Here is a 19429-nt window from a genome sequence, read left to right as displayed (position 1 = left end):
CTCCTCCACCAGGATGGATGTGGATCATCAATGGAAATATAGGATGATCTCTCCCTCCCCCCCAAAAATCTAAAATTTTCATGAATTAAAAATGAATTGAGCCATTTTTCAAAATAATTTCATAAATAAATGCCAATAATCAAATAAATTCCATAAACTCGAAAACAAATGTTAAATAAGTAGTCAAAATAACATATCCCTGACACATTAAAGTCCGGCCTTTTCATTTGATAAAATAACTATCATGCAAGGCTACAATATTTTGGAATATACTACTATAATAGCATATATACGGCCCACTGTCTAACTAAATGCAGTTGTTCTTGTAACATCGCATTATGCAGAGACGCTCCTAGCAGCACTAATCTGCCAACAGATTCCGCAAGCAAGCTAAATGGAGCAGTGTGTGTGTGTGTGTGTGTGTGTGTGTGTGTGTGTGTGTGTGTGTGTGTGTGTGTGTGTGTGTGTGTGTGTGTGCGCGAGCGCGAGTGCGTGCGTGCGGCCGTGCGTGTAGCGTGTGTGTGCGTGTGTGTGTGTCTGTCCATTGTACCAAGACATCAGAGACACATACTTCCCACAGATTACAACCACACACGGAGATTTTGAAAACATGACCAATGACAAAAAACTCCCATACCTGCTGGGCGAAGTACAACAATGTGCAAACACAGCAGCAAGATTCGTGAGTTGCTGTGATAGGAAAAGGATATCAAACGGAACACAACCACCCTAAAGACTAATCATTGTGTATATTCCGGCACTATACCTGCACCCAGTGATCTTGGTACATAGAAATTGACCTATCGAAGATTCTGACTTTCAAATGTACATATTTTTTGTTTTGATTGTATTGCTGTATTGTTGTATTATGCTTTCTGCTTTGGCAATGTAAACGTATGTTTTCTCATGCCAATAAAGCCCTTTGAATTGAAATTGAAATTGTGTGTGTGTGTGTGTGTGTGTGTGTGTGTGTGTGTGTGTGTGATTGTGTGTGTGTGTGTGTGTGTGTGTGTGTGTGCGCGCGCGCGCGCGCAGTGTGTGTATTTGTGGAGCTCTTAGGTTTTATTATTTATTTATTTAAAAAAAAGTTATTTGAGGAAACTATGGAAGTCCATGGGTCCAAACATTCTAAAATAAATACCACAATGAAATAAATACAAATCCACAATGAAAAAACAAAACAAAAAAACACAATGATGTAAATAAAACATACAACAAATAAAAATATAATTAAAAAAAAATACAATTAAATAAATAAATATATTTATTTATTGCATTATGGGAAACTGTAGGCCTATTTGTTTTGAAAAGTATTACTTTTATTTAAGGAATAAAATGTAGGCTATACCGTTAACATAACAAAGCACACAAAGCACAGAAGCAGACAGTTTGACACATAGATATATATAAAGGCTAGATGGCTCAAGGGGACGGCGCAAGCGTAGCTCAACCGCGGCCATCTTGAAACAGTCATTCATAACATTATGTCTATGGTGCATATACTTTGAAATAACCATAGCGTGCTCAATTTTCATCCGATTTTCAAACGGTTTGGTGTTTTGTAAACACCAAAGATGTAGTTATGACACTGCATACTTATAATTATAATCATGTTTTTTTTTTTTTATATATAATTTTATAATTTTATAGTTTTATTACATCTTTGGTGTTTACAACACACCAAACCGTTTGAAAATCGGATGAAAATTGAGCACGCTATGGTTATTTTAAAGTATATGCACCATAGACATAACGTTATGAATGACTGTTTCAAGATGGCCGCCATGTGGCAACGTCGTACTCCATAGGCCAGCAGCGCGGGTGAGTCATCTAGCCTGTATATATATCTATGGTTTGACATGGCATGCAAACCTGAATCTGCATATTTTATACAGTGTTACCCATCAACGCATCAACGTGATGTCTCGTTTGAATATAAAGTGAAATAGGAGCGTCAAAATCAGGCTATTAAATAGAATTTAAAATATATATAATAATAACCCGTGTGTTTCTGTGCTTTTATTTTTTAAATCAAACTACATTACCCAGGAGCCTGCGCGAGTCTAGCAAGCAAACGAGACCTTGCCATTGGTGGTACGTCACATATCACATACGTCACAAAATGGATACGCTGGTCTTATATGACACAGCGAGAGCACAGAGGGTAGCGTTGCCATGTCCGCTTACTACAAGCGAATTTGGGCTTATTTTTATGTGAAGTTGCTGGTAAAATATTGGTCGTTTTTTTGCTTGTTTTTAAGTGTAGTTGCGTATTTGGGCTTGCTTCACTCAATTATTTTAACCAGTGGTTCTCAAATAGTTTCATGTCAACTGGACCCCCAAATTAATATGTATTTGTCCCTAACCCCCATTTGAAAATGTGCCAGGGACTCCAGGGAGCCCCGCATACAAGATTCGTGTTGTTAGAGAATGTTTCAAGAAAATCTTCCAAATATTCCACATTTTATTTGATAGCAGATCTACAAGCTCACAACGCGTCGCTCACTCGAAGTGCTTCTTTTGTCCGGGCTTGTTTTCATAGACATGGTTGCTTATTTCTCTCGCAGAAACTGGCAACGATTAGCACATTTTGAAACCCATGTCTGTGTGTAGTAATTGTCAACAAGCTGAGTATATGAATTGAAATCACAGTGCATTGTGTTGTGTCACTCAGTGTTTATAGTTTACAGTATGGCTCTGGTTCCATACGTTGAACATGCCATCCCTCTGCTGTCTAAACTCCACAGTTCCTCTGCGCAGTTTAATTTTGTCAACCAGAACATCAGACTCGCCCAGGACTGGAACAAGCACGGGGTGGCAGCAGTGGTCTGGGATGCGGTGAGTCATCATCAGTTTCAGTTTCAGTTTATTGTGGGATCGCTAAAGCGATCACACTACTGTTATCTTCAACGTTTTGGTACGTTTTTGGTACAGTTTTTTGGCCCCTAACTAGTCCTTCATACTTTTAGCTACAAACTCCGTTCCAACTCTACAACGTTCGGCCTACTTAGGACATATCGGCTACCATTTGAATTTTTGAAATCATTTGTACTTTTAGAGATATTTCACTTTTTACTTCTAAAAAACTCCCATTCATTTCAATGGAGAAATTCATACTTTTAGCTAGAAACTCCGTTCCAACTCTATAACGTTCAGCCTACTTAGGACATATTGGCTACCATTAGAATTTTTGAAATCATTTGTACTTTTAGAGATATTTCACTTTTTAAATGGTAAAAATACTTAAAAGTTGATAAAAAGAGTAAAAATACTTAAAAGTTGTAAAAATTAGTAAAAGCTACTTTAAAGTAAATAAAGTGACTAAAAATACTTTAAAGTAAATACCATGAGTAAAAATACTTAAGAGTACTTATATTGAGTAAAAATACTTAAAAGTACTCAAAATGAGTAAAAATACTTAAAAGTTGAAAAAAATAGTAAAAATACTTAAAAGTTGATAAAAAGAGTAAAAATACTTAAAAGTTGATAAAAAGAGTAAAAATACTTAAAAGTTGTAAAAATTTGTAAAAAATACTTTAAAGTAAATAAAGTGACTAAAAATAATTTTAAAGTAAATACATTGAGTAACAATACTTAAGAGTACTTAAATTGAGTAAACATACCCAATTTAACCCAAAATAACAATACAAATACTTTAACACCTTTCAAACCTTTCACACCTTTCAAACTTTTAGAACCTTTCAAACCTTTAGAACCTTTCAAACCTTTAGAACCTTTCAAACCTTTCAAACCTTTCAAACCTTTCAAACCTTTCAAACCTTTCAAACCTTTAGAACCTTTCAAACCTTTAGAACCTTTCAAACCTTTAGAACCTCTTAAACCTTTCAAACCTTTAGAACCTCTTAAACCTTTCAAACCTTTAGAACCTCTTAAACCTTTCAAACCTTTGAAACCTTTCAAACCTTTCAAACCTTTAGAACCATTCAAAGCTTTAGAACCTTTAGAACCTTTCAAACCTTTAGAACCTCTTAAACCTTTCAAACCTTTCAAACCTCTTAAACCTTTCAAACCTTTCAAACCTTTAGAACCTTTCAAAACTTTAGAACCTTTAAAACCTTTAAAACCTTTAAAACCTTTAAACCTTTCAAACCTTTAACTCTAACACTATCAATACTCAATACCATCAACATTCTTAGCGATCCCACACTGTTTCTTCAGGAACAGTACCTTCTAGTTTTTATTTATAGTGCAACATCACCCCAAGGGGTCTCTGTGCACTTCACAACACAAAATACATAGTAGTAAAAAAAAAACAAGGAAACAAAAAAAAGAAAGAGAATACAATATACAATATATGAACAATATTAAAAAACCACAGTGCAAGACTATGGGGAACCATAATGCAGGGAAAACAGATATGTTTTTAGCCTGGATTTAAAAATGCCTATAGAGTCGGCATCTCTAACAGCTTGAGGGAGAGTATTCCAGAGATAGGGGGCACGATGTGTGAATGCTCTGCCCCCAACTGTTACTTTTTTATATGTTGTGACTGTGAGGAGACCAGCATCCTGGGAGCGTAGTGGACGTCCAGGGATGTACGGTTCTATTAAGCTGGACATGTAGGATGGTGCAAGTCCGTTTAGGGCTTTATAGGTCAGGAGTAGTACCTTGAAATCGGCTCTGGCCTGTATCGGCAGCCAGTGTAGTGCTATGAGTGTTGGTGTGATGTGATCATATTTCTTTTTTCTGGTTAGTAGTCTAGCTGCTGCATTTTGAACTAATCTAATGCCATGTGTTGCTGTTGATGGTAGACCGGAGAAAAGGGCATTACAGTAGTCTATTCGTGAAGTGATGAAAGCATGAACCAGGGTTTCGGCATCGGGAAGTGAGAGTATTGGGCGAATTTTGGCTATGTTGCGCAGATGGAAGAAGGCAGATCTTGTGGTGCTTTTTATATGGTGTGTGAAAGATAGTGATGGGTCGAAAACTACTCCTAAACTTCTGACTGTTGGTTTGTGGGTTATTGAGCAGCCATCCAGGTTTAAAGTTGTGTTAGTGAACAGATGGGTGTGTTTCGCTGGGCCTACTAACAGCATTTCTGATTTAGCAGAGTTCAGGAGCAGGAAGCTTCTGGTCATCCACGTCTTAACCTCGTTTAGACAGGTTTCGAGGGTTTGGAGGTTGGATGGGTCATTTGTAGTGATGGGGATGTAAATTTGAGTGTCGTCGGCATAGCAGTGGTAGTTTATGCCAGACTTTCTAAAGATGTCCCCTAGTGGAAGCATATACAGACAAAATAAGAGTGGTCCAAGGACTGAGCCTTGTGGGACACCATATTTGACAGTTGAATGATCTGACATTGCGTTATTGAAATAAACACGCTGTGTTCTATGTGAGAGGTAGGAGCGGAACCAGTCAAGTGCAGTACCTTTGATGCCAACCAGATGCTCTAGCCGGTGAAGGAGAATGGAGTGATCAACCGTATCAAATGCGGCACTGAGGTCTAAGAGCAGCAGGAGGGAGGTTCTGTCATTATCCATCTCCATTAATAGGTTGTTCGTTATTTTGACCAGTGCTGTTTCTGTGGAGTGTTGGGATCTGAAGCCAGACTGAAAACTGTCATAGAGGTTGTTGTCTTTGAGGTAGGCTGTGAGCTGGCTGGAGATAACTCTTTCTAATAGTTTGGACATGAATGGAAGATTTGATATTGGTCTATAGTTTGCTAGAGTATGTGGGTCAAGGTTCGTTTTTTTAAGTAGGGGTTTAATTATGGCGGTTTTGAAAATTGATGGAACAATGCCACTAATTAGGGACTCATTTATAATATGGAGAAGTGGGGGACCTAGTGTGCTAAGCAGCTCTTTAAACAGATTGGTGGGAATTGGATCTAATAGACAAGTGGTAGATTTTGAGGTAGAGACCAGTTTACTGAGAGTATCCCAGGATATTGTGTTAAACTGTGATAGGGTGATGCTAAGATGAGGGGTGGAGGATGTGTAAGTTGGAGGTTGAGAGCTAGTTGTGGGTGGAGCTCTGGCCTGTTGTCTGATCAACTCTACTTTATTATCAAAAAATTGGATAAAGTCGAGAGGACTGATGGAATGGGGAGGAGCTGGGGGGGCGGTTTTGGTAAGGTTGGTGATTGTGTTGAATAAGAATTTGGGGTTATGCTTGTTATTGGCTATTAATGTGGAGTAATATGAATTTTTTGCTTGTTTAAGAGCATTTTTGTATTTATGTAGTGACTCATCCCATGCTATTCGAAAGACCTCGAGCTTGGTTTTACGCCATTTTTGCTCAAGGTTTCGGCATGTTTGCTTGAGAGTCCTGGTGTTGTCATTGAACCATGGTGTGATGTTATTGGATGTGCGCTTTCTGGTTTTAAAGGGTGCAATGGAGTCTATTACATCAAGTAGAGTATTGTTAAATCCGTTGGTGAAGGTGCTCATAGCTCTGGTCTGGTCCATAGCGTCAGAAGGAGTTCTCCTTAACGCTATGTTATTAACCACTATTCTGTGGTTGTCTATTGATATATTAAATAGGCAATCCCAGTATTGTAATGGATTGGCACCTAGTTGTTCTCAACCATATAGGTTCTCAACCTTTTCTCATTTCAAGGACCCCCAGTTTGATATGCATTATATTAGCATTGGTTCTCAAAGTGGGGTCTGGCTGTCCGGGGACCCCCAGGGCAGGGGTCCTTGGGGGGGTCCCAGGGGATATAGCTTCACATTCACTTTGTCTTTATCCATTTACAGTATATGTTGGCTATTCAAAAATACCAGATGCAAGCTCACAACAATTTTGAATGTATTTAACACAAATCTTCTCTTCTGGGGGTCCCTGGAACAAAACCTTTTCAGGTCCTTGACTTGAAAAAGTTTTGGACCCCCTGCATTATAGGACACAGACCCCCATTTGATAACATTTCTCTGGGACCCCAATCTGCACTGTAAACAAAACTGTGTTATTTGAACTCTCTTGAGTTACAGACCCATACTGTAGGTCCATCTGGTTCCTAACTTCCTATAGCTATCCATCACTTAGCTGGGGACCCCCTGGGGGTCCCTGGACCCTACATTGAGAACCTGTGGTATAGACAACAAAACAGGTGCCCCGCCTCTATTGGTACATTTAAGAATTAAGCATTAACTATGCATTTATAGTACTACTAACGTTATTGAAGACTGAAATGAAAGCTGCTCCTGCTCTTGTTTGTTACAACGACCTGATTTCATGCATTAATTGTGCTTCATGTTTTCCCTTCACCAGGCAGTTGTTATGTGTATGTACCTTGAGCTGGGGCAGATCCAGATCAAGGGTAAGACGGCCATTGAACTTGGAGCTGGCACTGGACTGGTGGGCATTGTGGCAGCTCTGCTGGGTAAATAAATATACATCACTTTCCTTTAAATAGATCTGTCTTTATTTGATCCTGTGAGGGGAATTCAGGTGTCATCACAGCCTGCAGTAAGCAAGAAAAACAGAGCAGGTACTGGTAAGGTATAGAGGGATACCTTACCCCAAGATGTGAGGGATACTAGGTTAATACAAAATTAAAGTTGAGATATGTAATGAATAATACAAATGAGTAGATTTAATGTCTGATCAAGCCTTCTGCACTTGGACTAAGTTAGTATAATGAACAAACTATTAATACATATAATATAACATAGGCCAGTGTTAATTTTGACACCACATTTTTATTTAGGGTCATTTAAATAAAATTCCATTTAGTTTCAGTCATATTTTAGTCATCTGAAATGTTATAGTTTTAGTTGACTAAATCTACAGTTGATTTAGTCTACTAAAATGTAGGACACCTTGGTAGTGTCGTAATGCCTGATTTGTAGACCAGCTACCGGAAATAGCCGATCTACAAGCTCACAGTGCGCCTGCGACGCGTTGTGAGCTTGTAGATCTAATGGAACTCTTCTCTACTACCTCTACTACCTAACATTTTAGGCTAGTTTTTATTTGTTGACTAAATTGTCAGTATGTTTAGTCATCATAGCTTAGTTTTTATTTCATTTTCGTCAATGAAAAAAGGTGGTCGACGAACATTTGTCCTCATAGTTTTACCTGTTTACCAGTTTTATAGTTTTATCACTGATATAGGCCCATGTATGATGTACAAACTATTACCAGAAATATGAACATGCATGTGTGTATATGTGTTGTGTACGATGCATACGTCCCCTCCAGGTGCCAACGTGACCATCACTGATCGGGAACCTGCCCTGGAGCTCCTCGGCGCCAACGTGAAGGCAAACGTGCCCCCGGATCACCAGGGATCAGTGGCGGTGTCCGAACTGACGTGGGGCCAGGATCTGGCACGGTACCCGGCGGGGGGATTCGATCTGGTGCTGGGGGCGGACATCGTCTACCTGGAGGACACCTTCACGGCATTGCTGCGCACGATGCAGCACCTGTGCTCGGACACCTCCGTGGTGCTGCTGGCGTGCAAGATCCGCTACGAGCGGGACACCAAGTTCCTGGACATGCTAAAGCGGCGCTTCAGAGTCGAGGAGGTCTACTATGAGAGCCAGAGGGACATTCACATCTATAAAGCCGGGAAGCTGCCCTCCAGGAGGGATCTTTAACCCTTTAAGACCGGGAACGCATCGGTGTCATTTTAAGATTTATTTGGCTATTCAAAAATAGCAGATGTACAAGCTCATGTGCCGCGCTATGAGCTTGTAGATCTGCTATTTTTTTTAAATCGTGACACTTTGTGCAAATCTTTGAATATATATATTTTTCAAGCGAACATTTTTAACTCATGTTACAACTTCTGGGGGTCCCTGGAACAAAATCTTTTGAGATGGGGGTCCACGGCCAAATACATATAATTTTGGGGGTCTTTGACATGTAAAGGTTTGAGAACCACTGATATTATAGCAACAGACATTTTGTCAAAAAAAAGTTTTTAGAACAGGATTTAGAAGACATTTGTAGAATCCCCAGAGGCAAAGATTTGAGTTAAAAATGTTCGCTTTAAAAAAAAATATATATGTAAGATTTTCACAAAATTTCCAAGATCTTTCCCCCAAAAAATAGCAGATATACAAGCACATAGCGCTTGTATATCTGCTATTTTTGAATAGCCAAAGAAATCTAAAATGACAGAGATGCGTTCCCGGCTTGAATGGGTTGAGTTCTGTTTGAGATGCCTTTGAAAACTGACTGATTTTTACATTATGCCCATTTGATCCATGATTATGGCAGAAGACTGCAATTCATTTCAATTTGTATTATTTTCTAACCGACTCTATGGCAAGGGTGGCCAGCATTTCTTTCCAGAAGGGCCCTACTGACTTCATTAAAGTAAGCGAAGGACCACACGTTGGACAATTGAATTGAAACGTGAAACATCTAGTTCTGAGTTATGCTAAAACGTAATGAATTTGGTAGACATAACAGATTGCTTTACAATAGGCTAATTTGCCAGACCAGAGGACCTGGGTCCTTGTTTCATACACAATAATTGTTTGTATAACAACATGTTGACTTTTTCTTCTTTTTTTACAGCTCTGAGGTTACATTGAAGATGAGTTACATTAAACAATCCACTTCAATGCAGTATCAATTTGAAATCAACCAATTAATTTATATCTTGCCAGTTGTTTGATATGCACCAATATGAACCACATTGCATTATGTTAAAAAAGATGGACTCATGGATTATTATAAACATTCAATATTTACCATTTGAGTACATACCTGCATCAATGGAATGAACGTATGTATTCAAATGGTTAATATTAATTACCTATAATTGGAATGGAGTTAAATTGATTTGCCTCAAACCCATCCCATACCTCTATGCTGGCAAAGAAAAAAGCATAGGAGGCCTGCAGCGTTCCTAAAGTCTGTGTAAGATAAATGCAGTGTTGGAATGTGTTCTTTGGTTAGAAAATGGGGAGCCTTCAAAGTCAGATCAGTTGAAAAAAACACATCTTCCTATTTCTTTTTTAGAAGCTTTAATTATAAATATAGAAATGCCCTGAAGAAGGCCATAAAGGCCGAAACATGTTTTTATGCTTTTTATTGTTCAAATATGAACTAGCCTATATAAGTAGAGCTTTTTAAACTTTGAATGCTGCCTTTTATAATTTGGATTATTTTTTGGTGGTGTGGGTGGTTGTTTTCTTTGAGGGTGGCCCAGCCCTCTGGCCTTATGATGCCCATGTGTGCTCTATGACAGTAGTTCTCAAACGTTTTCAGGTCAAGGACCCCCAAATTGATATTGATTGACCCCACTTTGAGAATGATTGCTCTATGGGGTTGGTGCTGAGGTCAAACTTATGACTTTCATTAATCACAGGGTGATTTCTAACCACAAGTTTTAACTGAATGCTCAGCTCTTTGGTGTCTCATGCTGAGTAGGCTGGGCGATATGGATACTTTTGTTTTTAACCAAATACCTCTATCAATATTGGTGCTTTCACCAAATATTAACATGATACATTTTTGATTAACATCAGTCATGTCTGTACAAATAAGTGGGTAAAGGCATATTACAACAGCTAGAACAGTCAGGTACGTTCAGAAAATTATATTTTACTGAAATGCAGCCTTTAAAACCAGGAAATGACAACACAAGCCATATCATGATATAACAATATCCAAAATTCCAGACGATATCTAGTCTCATCACAATATATATAATGCAGAGGCAATACCTCAGTGCTATCAAAAATATTCTGGCAAAGATTACCAGAATCACATTTATTAACAGCTGCCAAAAAATGTAATATTTGAAGAGATAGCTCTAATATGATTTTCTCTTGTCATACAAGGTGGTGCTGACGTTTAGAAATACAATGAATACAAAACAAATGAAAATAGCAACTTAATGTTTTTTTGTTTTCTTTTTTGTTTTAAAAAAAAAGGCTACTATGACAGATTACTATGTAATAAAAAAGAATACAATATGGCATTCTGTAATTAAGTCGAGAACAAAACTACATGTATATCCATCTTCTTAACTGCTGTCAGTCAGGTGGACATTCAAACCATTAAACTACTGGCAGCACTTTATTCTATGGAGCTACTTCCAGAGTATTTTATAGATGTAACAAAGCAGTATTGGCAAGTTTTCATAATTCTTGCAATTCTGAACTTTTAACAGCTTTATCAAATGCATAGTGATGGCATAGGAAATTAACAGATATTGCATAATTCCCAATTCCCCAAATGTCATACAAGACTTAAAAGTCTTAAAGTGTCAAATCGTACTTTCAACCTGTGCTGTGGGGTCCGACTACAGCCGAATTGCGCATACAAGGAGACTACCCCCCCCCCCCCCCCCAACCAACCTTTGCTGATTCTAGCCAACCGTCTATTTGGTGGATTTCGAGCTTTAAAGACTATACTCATGGGTGCATGAGATGAAGCTGACAAATCAGGTGAAATGAAGTAGGATTGTATATGCCATGAAAGTGCATGTGTCACTTTGCATAAATGTAAGTCAGAATTAGGATAGTAATCTTTCCAGGCATCCACAGCATTCCAGTACTGACTTTGCAGCGTTCAAGCTTCAGAATACAATCACAACAGTTATGTTCTGTGTTACTCCTGCCTTTCACCAAAGGCAGCATAATATGCAATGCACATTTTCAGCGATTGTCCCCAAAATTTGATTAGAACTATGTGGCTGATCGATTTACTTTCATTGTGTACAAAGACTAAAGGATGAATGGGAATATGCATCTGAGAACCCAACCCTGGATGTCACATAGTCCCAAAGCATAACTCAAGATACCCCATTGCCTCCAGTCAAATTTATACAATTAAAAACAAACAGAAAATTGTGCAAGCCAGAGCCCAACATTTCAAATGGGTGAGTCCCATAGTGGATCATATCCACAATTGTGTTAGCTCTAAACACCTGCCATTAAACAAGTTTAAAGCTACATTTAACAAGGAAAAACATTTTCCACCCCAACATAATAGTTAGCTTTTTTTGTTCTCATCTTATCAAGGCTGGTAAATATAAAAAAACAAACATAAAAGAGCTGAATGGCATTATGCAAGCAGAAAGCGCATTACAAACCAAACATGGCTCAGAAGGGTAAAACATCCGAGACACAGCTGATCTACAGTTCAAAGTGTTAGTAGGTAACAGGCGTTAATGCAATGGCGCAGTTACGATTACAAGTGTCGCACTCCAAAGTGACCTCACAAAAATTATCTAGAGTCTTGGGGAGGCCAAACTTAAAAAGTTAACTTTCCATAGGCTGTGAGCGATGGGGGCGAGAAAGAAGGTTCGCCATTGCTGGTGATGTTGCCAAATGTTCCCAGGCACCAGTGACTGGATGCGTCCTAGCAGTGGAGTGAATACAATTCAACTCCTACTTCAGGCCCCATCACCTCCTCACAAGAACCATGTTTTAGGTGAAGAATTCCCTTACTCCTTGATGGTTCTTCACACCGCTGTGCCATTGATGATCAATAGAGGGTTTCAAATTATTCACATGGGGCAATCGGTCTTTTTCTCTATTCCTGGTTATTTTTATAGACTTGTTAGTCTTGTTTATTTAAAAAGAAACAAAAACAAAAAACCAGTAGAAAAAGGGAGAGTTGCGTCCTTATGCTCTGTTCTGAGTCTCTGTACACGGGGTCAGGCAGACGGTGGGTGGCCTTTCTATTCTGATTTGTGGCAGTACAAGTCTTTGAGGGCTTTTAGTTCTTCGATGAGTGTTTTGTTCTGGTTCTCCAGCACGGCCACACGGTTCTCAAGACACTTGACGTACTCCTTCTTCTTCCTGCGGCACTCGCGGGCAGCTTCCCTGTGTGACAAAAAAAGATAATTAGACAAACTTTCTTCTGGACAGATGATGAGAAACCGTGCCACTTTGATTGTGAGTTTCAAAGGGAAACTTAACCCATTTTCAGCCTCAATCCCATTGTTCTAATGTAAGGAGATCAATATTAGTGTTGCAAAAAATACCCTGTCTTCTGTGTATTTCTCCGTTGACATTATGAAATGACTCATATGCATCATTTCAATTCATCGAGCATACAGAAAGTATAACCGTGATATGTAATGACATTTTTTTTGCCAGACTGTCTATGTTAGTGATCTCCTCACATCAGACCAATGGGATTTGGGTTAATAATCTGTCTTATGTTTTCCTTCCACAGTGCAAATACCAACGTTGCTTCAAGTGTGTCAACCGCGGCTCTGGTTTTATTGCCTACACACCTGTTTTTCATGAGGCGCACCTCCCTTTTTCGCGTCACCTCCACGGTGCCACCTCCTGTGGGCAGTGCCGGGGACTGAGCCATGACAGATGTCATGGTGTTTGAGGGAGCTGCACGGATCTGGTAAGCCTGGACATCTCCAGAAGCCGCTGGTGGAAGGAAACAAACAACAGGTCAGTTGAAGCCCCCCTCCAGCAAATTTCGCTATCCATCTTTCCCCCTCATTTTCTAGGTCAATTATCACAAAGTTGATGTAAAAGGATAGTGAAAGCGACCTCTCACAAGGATTGTTGACTCTCCGCTACCATAATAATGGCCTAAATTTGACAGGCAGTCACAGTGCGAGCATCACTCCAGACAATGGGACTGGGATATTCACTTTTAGCCTGAAATAAGAACATTTTCTCTAAAGTTTTCTCAAGTCTCTGTCTCCGTGCAAATGTTTTACAACCCCTTTTAGGTCACAACTTGAGAAACACCAACTAAGTTAATGAAACGCTATGGAAAATGTGTAAATAATCTGTTTTAAGCTGCTTCAGATATCTTGACAGAAACCCCCACCTTGTACAACAACTTGGTTGCTGGGTACCAGTATTTGCTGCCCGTCACTGGTCTGAGCGTACTGCAGGATAGTGGTGCCAGGCTGGGCCCCAGCAGCATTGGTCATGGTCAACGCCTGAAGTCCGTCTGTACCGTTATTGGACAGTTGGATGGCTCCGCCCTGGGTTATGGCAACTGCAACGGGACGAAAGGAAAGTGATAGTATTTAAAGGTTTTGTTCAAAATGAGATATCTGTCATTTAAAAGCAGTGAAAGAAATGCGAACACAAAACTATACACTTAAATAACAGTAGATAACATGAGCCCCATTTGAAAAAGGGACACTTAAATAGTAGATACTTTGCATTCCTATATACAATATATTCTATTTGCGAAGCCACTGCGACCACCGGCCAAAAGTCACATTTTTGTTGTGCCCCCTGAAACTGAGGAACCAGTCTGACAGAGTGGAGTTTGGCTGGGTGACTTACTGTACTGGCCACTGCTGGTCTGGTAGATGGGCGTAGGCATGGTGACTGTAGTGATGGCAGGGGCCGAATCGTCCTCAGACTTCTCCTCCTCGATACGAGGGACTGCCGGGGCGTCGGATGACAGGTCGTTCAGGATCTTCCTGTAATGGGGAAAGTCGCACAAAACCAACAGCAACCAAATCACATAGGAGAAATAGCATCCTTGTTTATTATCTTGCGTGAAGCTAACTTTGTGTCATTTTGGACATTGAAATTAAGATGGAAAAATGTACCTGTATGAGGGGCGTCGGGACAGGATCTCCCTCCTTTTCTGACAGTCAGTCACACTGTCCACAGACTCCTGGGAGTCCTCACTCTCACCAACAGTCGAAATCTGCACAAGGTCAATGAAAACCACAACATAATGTCATGTCTAGCTTGGAGACATAATAGGTTTTAATGCTGAACATACGGCCAACAAGAGCATGTCCAGGTTTTCGAAAGTCAATTTCAAGTACATTTCCTGCACCGTCAAGATGTGCCACTAGTTTTCGGAGCTAGTTTCAGAACCCTCACCTTTCACTACGTTTTCTAACAGCCTGTCACAATGAGTAGAACAATTATCTACAACAATTAAACTCAAATATTGTGCTGACTTTTAATCCCTTTCCAGCACCTGTAGGTACTTAGGCCTGTCACAATTATTAAATGATCGTCTAATCGCAATTATTTGAGATAATCGCACTTATTTTGCATAATCGTTTCTATGTTGAAAAATGTTCACACATTTTCAAATATAAAAAAAGCAGAAATAGCAGATCTACAAGCTTACAAGTAAGCTTGTAGATTAGCTATTTCTGCTATTCTTTTGTATACAATTATTAAATAAGTCAATAATTGTCATATCTGCCCAGTGCAATGTTTTATTACAAAGCCTAAAAGGCAAACAGAAATAAAAATTGTATTCATATGTTCCAATATTCAATGCCAAACACAATTAAATCGTTAAATCGCAATTATTTGAGTGACAATTAATTGTCAACTTAAATTTGTAATCGTGACAGCCCTAGGTAACCTGAATGTTTGTTTTTTTTGTTCTCCCGCACCTGCACAGTCTGGACTTGTGGGGACTGGATGACCGATGGCTGTGCGGCCTGGATCACTCCATGCACCTGGACGGTCTGACCGTTGGGCAGCTGCACCAGGGTGACTGTCTGAGGACTAGAGGACATCTGGGCTGCTGCCATAGACACCTACGACCAAACACAATGAATTACACACTCAAAGCCATGAACACAACGTATGTAGTAAATGTTAATTTACTTAAATGGAATTTTCATTTTGAAGAACATATATGCATTTAGGAAAGGCGGTGGATTTTCAACCCTCTCACGGCACCAGCAAAGGAAACGCTTTTAAGCCGCCAGGCGCTCTGGCACACGGCCCAGATTTGTTACTGCAACCTCAAGAAACCCATGCCTAAAAGTAACCAAGGATTTAAGTACGATCTTTCCTTTATTCCACATTTGGTGCTCCTTGTTGCAATTTGTTGTATGTTTCGTTCTTTACACTTGTTTAGGTTAAATAAATATGTAATGCAACAAGTGTGTGTACCTGTGCAATCTGTGTGGCAATCTGCTGGGCATCAGACTCAGAGACCACCGCTTCACTACTTTGCTGTGCTTCGGCACCCGCCTCCATGGTCATTTAAATATCTAGAAAGAGTAGGACACTTTGTAATAAGTGTGTGTGCCTATAGAATTGTGAACACTTGTAAACCCATTAACTCAGTGGTTCTCAAAGTGGGGAACCCCCCAGGGACCTGCGAGGGGTTCCAGTGTGGTTCCCCGGCAAAATGAGCAAAAACAGCATCAAAATCTGTTCAGGCACTTTAACCATATATACACCAGCTATTTGAAAATAGCCGATCTACAAGCTCACGATGCGACACGCTGTTAGCTTGTAGGTCTGTTTAAAAAAACAAAAAACATTTGAAACATTTTTAACAACACCAATCTTGTAGGGGTCCCTGGCACAAAGTATTTGCAGATGGAGGTCCACGGCCAAACAAACATTCATTTGGGGGTTCTTGACATGGTAAGGTTTGAGAACCATTGCATTAAACCAGCATGAACGTGTATTAATGGTTAACCCATTAAAACCAGGAAAGCATCTGTGATATTTAATATTTGAGCTAAAAAGCATTATTTTATATTTCAGCTATTCAAAAATGGCAGATCTACAAGCTCATAGGGGGGTCACTTCGCATTTTTTGTAAATCTTTGAATATATTCTTTTAAAGCAAAAATGTTTTACTCAAATCTCTGGCACAAATTATTTTCAGATGGGGGTCAGCGGCCAAACACATAGTTTTGGGGGTCCTTGACATGAAAAAGTTCACTGACATAGAAACAGTGGAAATGTTTTTCCTAAAACTGTTCTCTGAAAACTGATTTAGAATCGGCCTCAGGTAATAATGGTTAAAGCACCAAGTCCCCTGTCTACGAAATATAACAGGAGGGTGTGGCTTTGCTCAACAAGCTAACAACAATAGCCCATTTATTAAGTATTGTAGCTCATTAATCAAACCATTTCTGAGGGAAGAGCTAAAATGATACTTTAACAATAGCCAAATCACGCAAAGGGTCAAGAAAAAAATGCCTCGCAAAGAGCTTTATAAAGACTTAAAATGCAGCTTTGGAAAACTTTGCTGCTCGATTAGAGCTAGGCTATAATAGGAACTTATTCTGGGTACAGCACAGACAGTAGTAGCAAGCTAATGCTAACTATGACAGGATAATATAACTAGAGGGCGGATTGCCCCACCCCCAGCTATCATTTCAATGAATGTGATCAGTGGCGTTTTGAAGCACCCGGAAGTAAGAGTAGGAAACATATGGAAACAATATGAACCAATGGAATGGTCGTGACGCGTCGTGAGCATGCGCACAAAACGGGAGACGCACGCGCAGTAGCATTAAAGTGCATTCTCAGATTTGACCACCAGGCTTGGCCGCTTCACTGTTCTACCGTAGTTCTGGGGGCTTGCTCCATGCCCGTACAGTAGGAAGCAGCATGCATGCCAGTGTTGCCAGGTATTGCGAGAGAAACAAGCAACCAGGTCTATGAAAACAAGCCCAAAAAGAAGCGAGCCCTTCGCCCTTTAAACATAATAGGCTATTTTCAATTAGCGGATCTATAAGCGATTGTAATATGAGCTTGTAGATAAGCTATTTTCAACAACAAGAAATCTTGTAAAAAAAAAAAAAAAAAAAAAGTGTGGAATATTTTAAAAACATTTTAACAACACTAATCTTGTATGGGGTCCCTGGCATAAAGTATTAACAGATGGGGGTCCGCAGACAAATACATATTAATTTGGGGGTCCTTGACTTGAAAACTGTTTCAGAAACACTGGTTTAAACGTTTAGGAAGGAAGCCCAAATAAACATCACTTTAAACGAGCCCCCCAAAAAACGCCCAAAGCCCCAAATCACTTATAATAAGCGGACATGGCAACACTGATGCATGCTATCGCTAAGTACATGCTAACTAGTTAAATCCGTACAGAAGGCCTACAGCGCAAGCTAATGCTAACTATGACAAGCTAACTCCATGCCCGTACAGTAGGAAGCGATGCGTGCTATTGCTAACTGCATGCTAACTAGTTAAATCCGTACAGCTGTAGCACAGCATGCTAACAACGGCTAGCTAAATCCACACAGTACAGTCGGAAGCAGCAAGCTAATGCTAACTAAAGCCATACATTACAGTAGCTCACTGAGGCTAGTTAGATAGCATGGGGGGCGGGGGTACATTATGCATAGAAATACGTTTCAAATATAACTTGGGACAAAATATCCAAACACTTATTCATGGTAAATGTATTGATGTTAAGGCGGTGTGTGTGTGTGTGTGTGTGGGTTAAGACTTGTATAAATGACAACCATGACGTATTTTCAAATGGAAAAAAAAATGACGTAATACTTTTAACTGGAAGAGGAGGTAGAACAAAATATTTAATACAACAAAATGAGCTTTAGTTGCAACTGAAACAAAGAGTCGACGACATTTCATTCGGGTGAAAAGGCGTCACTTTTTCTCTCACAATTTTAGTTTATATGGTTTTGTCAATTGCCCTAAAAATTACTAGATAGAACTGTCTTTTTTTAGGGGCGAGCGACACGGTCGCACCATGAAGTATAAACGTATGGGGGGAAACGTCTGATGTCTGTTATGCTTCGTCGTATGACGGCACGGCGCGGCGAAAATAGCAGATCTGTAAGCTCACAGCGCGTGGCGGATGCGACGCGTTGTGAGCTTGTAGATCTGCTATTTTCCCCGTAAACGCACATATGGGAGAGTAGACCCACTTTCACTGCTTGGAAGCAGGTTGGCGCTTGAATATCTTTTCAATAGGGCGCAAAAAAAAAAGTTTACAAGAGTTATACTCTAACTAAAACAAGTAAATAATGTCTTTCAATTTACGATTTTATAAATTTTTAATTAAGGGGATAAAGGAATAAGTTTCAACCCCCACTCCCGGGTCCCATATTATTTATTATTATTCCTTTTTTTAGTCTCAGTCTCGTTGCAGAGAGACGGACTCATTTCTGTGTGTTGTGTCTGCAACAACCGGGGCCGCCATGATTCCACCTCTTTTGTTAGCTTCTTTGTGCAGTCTTTCTAACAAACTCATAGCGATCACAGCCTTCCTGTTTCCCTTTTAGCACAAAACATGGGGATGATGGCGTGTATCCTCTTACCGACACGGACTCGCTTCGTCACTCTCCCGGGTCTCCTCCGGAGCTCTAGCTTTATTCAGGCCGACACGTAAGAGACCGCGTCAGGCTACACCTCCGTCGCGTCACCGAGATACACAACAACACGGAGAGGAGGACGAGGGATAGACAGCGTCGACGACACAAAGTTATCATCGGCCCCTGATCTGGGGCTGGCTGGCTGGCCCCGATAGGGCCCGAGTGCCGGCGGAGATACACGACCGGAGCCGAGCCGTCGCGGAGAAAATACGACGAGACCCGAGCGCTCTAAGCTCTGGTCCATGTCTCCATGATAGCGTCAGGAGGAGTAGTAGTAGTGAAATTCCATCGACCAGAGATCTATAGGGGGCGCAGTGGACTAAGTAAATCATTTTTCCATCCGGTGAAATATTGTATTTTCTGGCCAAAAAGTGTATTTTAGACGTGAGGTGGTGGGGGGCTCCGAGTGTTCCCACTAAGGAAAGTAGC

At 40.1% G+C, this 19429-nt stretch overlaps 2 protein-coding genes across 3 annotated transcripts; one reads left to right on the top strand and one right to left on the bottom strand.

Annotated features, from left to right (window-relative positions):
* The first annotated feature begins 2604 nt into the window (after positions 1-2604).
* mettl21a (methyltransferase 21A, HSPA lysine) lies at positions 2605-8599 on the top strand. The gene is made up of 3 exons (XM_080422726.1): positions 2605-2838; positions 7234-7345; positions 8167-8599. Exons 1-3 carry the CDS (start codon positions 2692-2694, stop codon positions 8562-8564), a joined length of 657 nt encoding a protein of 218 aa, XP_080278852.1. The 5' UTR covers positions 2605-2691; the 3' UTR covers positions 8565-8599.
* Positions 8600-9084: 485 nt separating this feature from the next.
* On the bottom strand, positions 9085-19174 carry LOC308080146 (cyclic AMP-responsive element-binding protein 1-like). Of its 2 annotated transcripts, XM_080421922.1 has the most exons (8): positions 18947-19174; positions 15795-15895; positions 15287-15433; positions 14474-14574; positions 14202-14341; positions 13732-13905; positions 13172-13319; positions 9085-12755 (listed from the first exon to the last, which is right to left on the bottom strand). In XM_080421922.1, the coding sequence occupies exons 2-8, from the start codon at positions 15885-15887 to the stop codon at positions 12611-12613; spliced, it is 948 nt and encodes a 315-aa protein (XP_080278048.1). In that variant the 5' UTR covers positions 15888-15895; positions 18947-19174; the 3' UTR covers positions 9085-12610. The 2 variants fall into 2 exon arrangements, with proteins under 2 accessions (XP_080278048.1, XP_080278049.1); XM_080421923.1 differs by lacking the exon at positions 15795-15895 and having other exon boundaries at positions 9087-12755; positions 18947-19171.
* Between the last annotated feature and the right edge of the window lie 255 nt (positions 19175-19429).

The sequence above is a fragment of the Gymnoscopelus braueri genome, assembly GCF_963280865.1.
Source record: "Gymnoscopelus braueri genome assembly, chromosome: 24".
Classification (NCBI taxonomy): Eukaryota; Metazoa; Chordata; class Actinopteri; order Myctophiformes; family Myctophidae; genus Gymnoscopelus; species Gymnoscopelus braueri.
The sequence above is the reverse complement of the archived record's forward strand: the minus strand, read 5'-3'. Positions and strand labels throughout refer to the sequence as shown.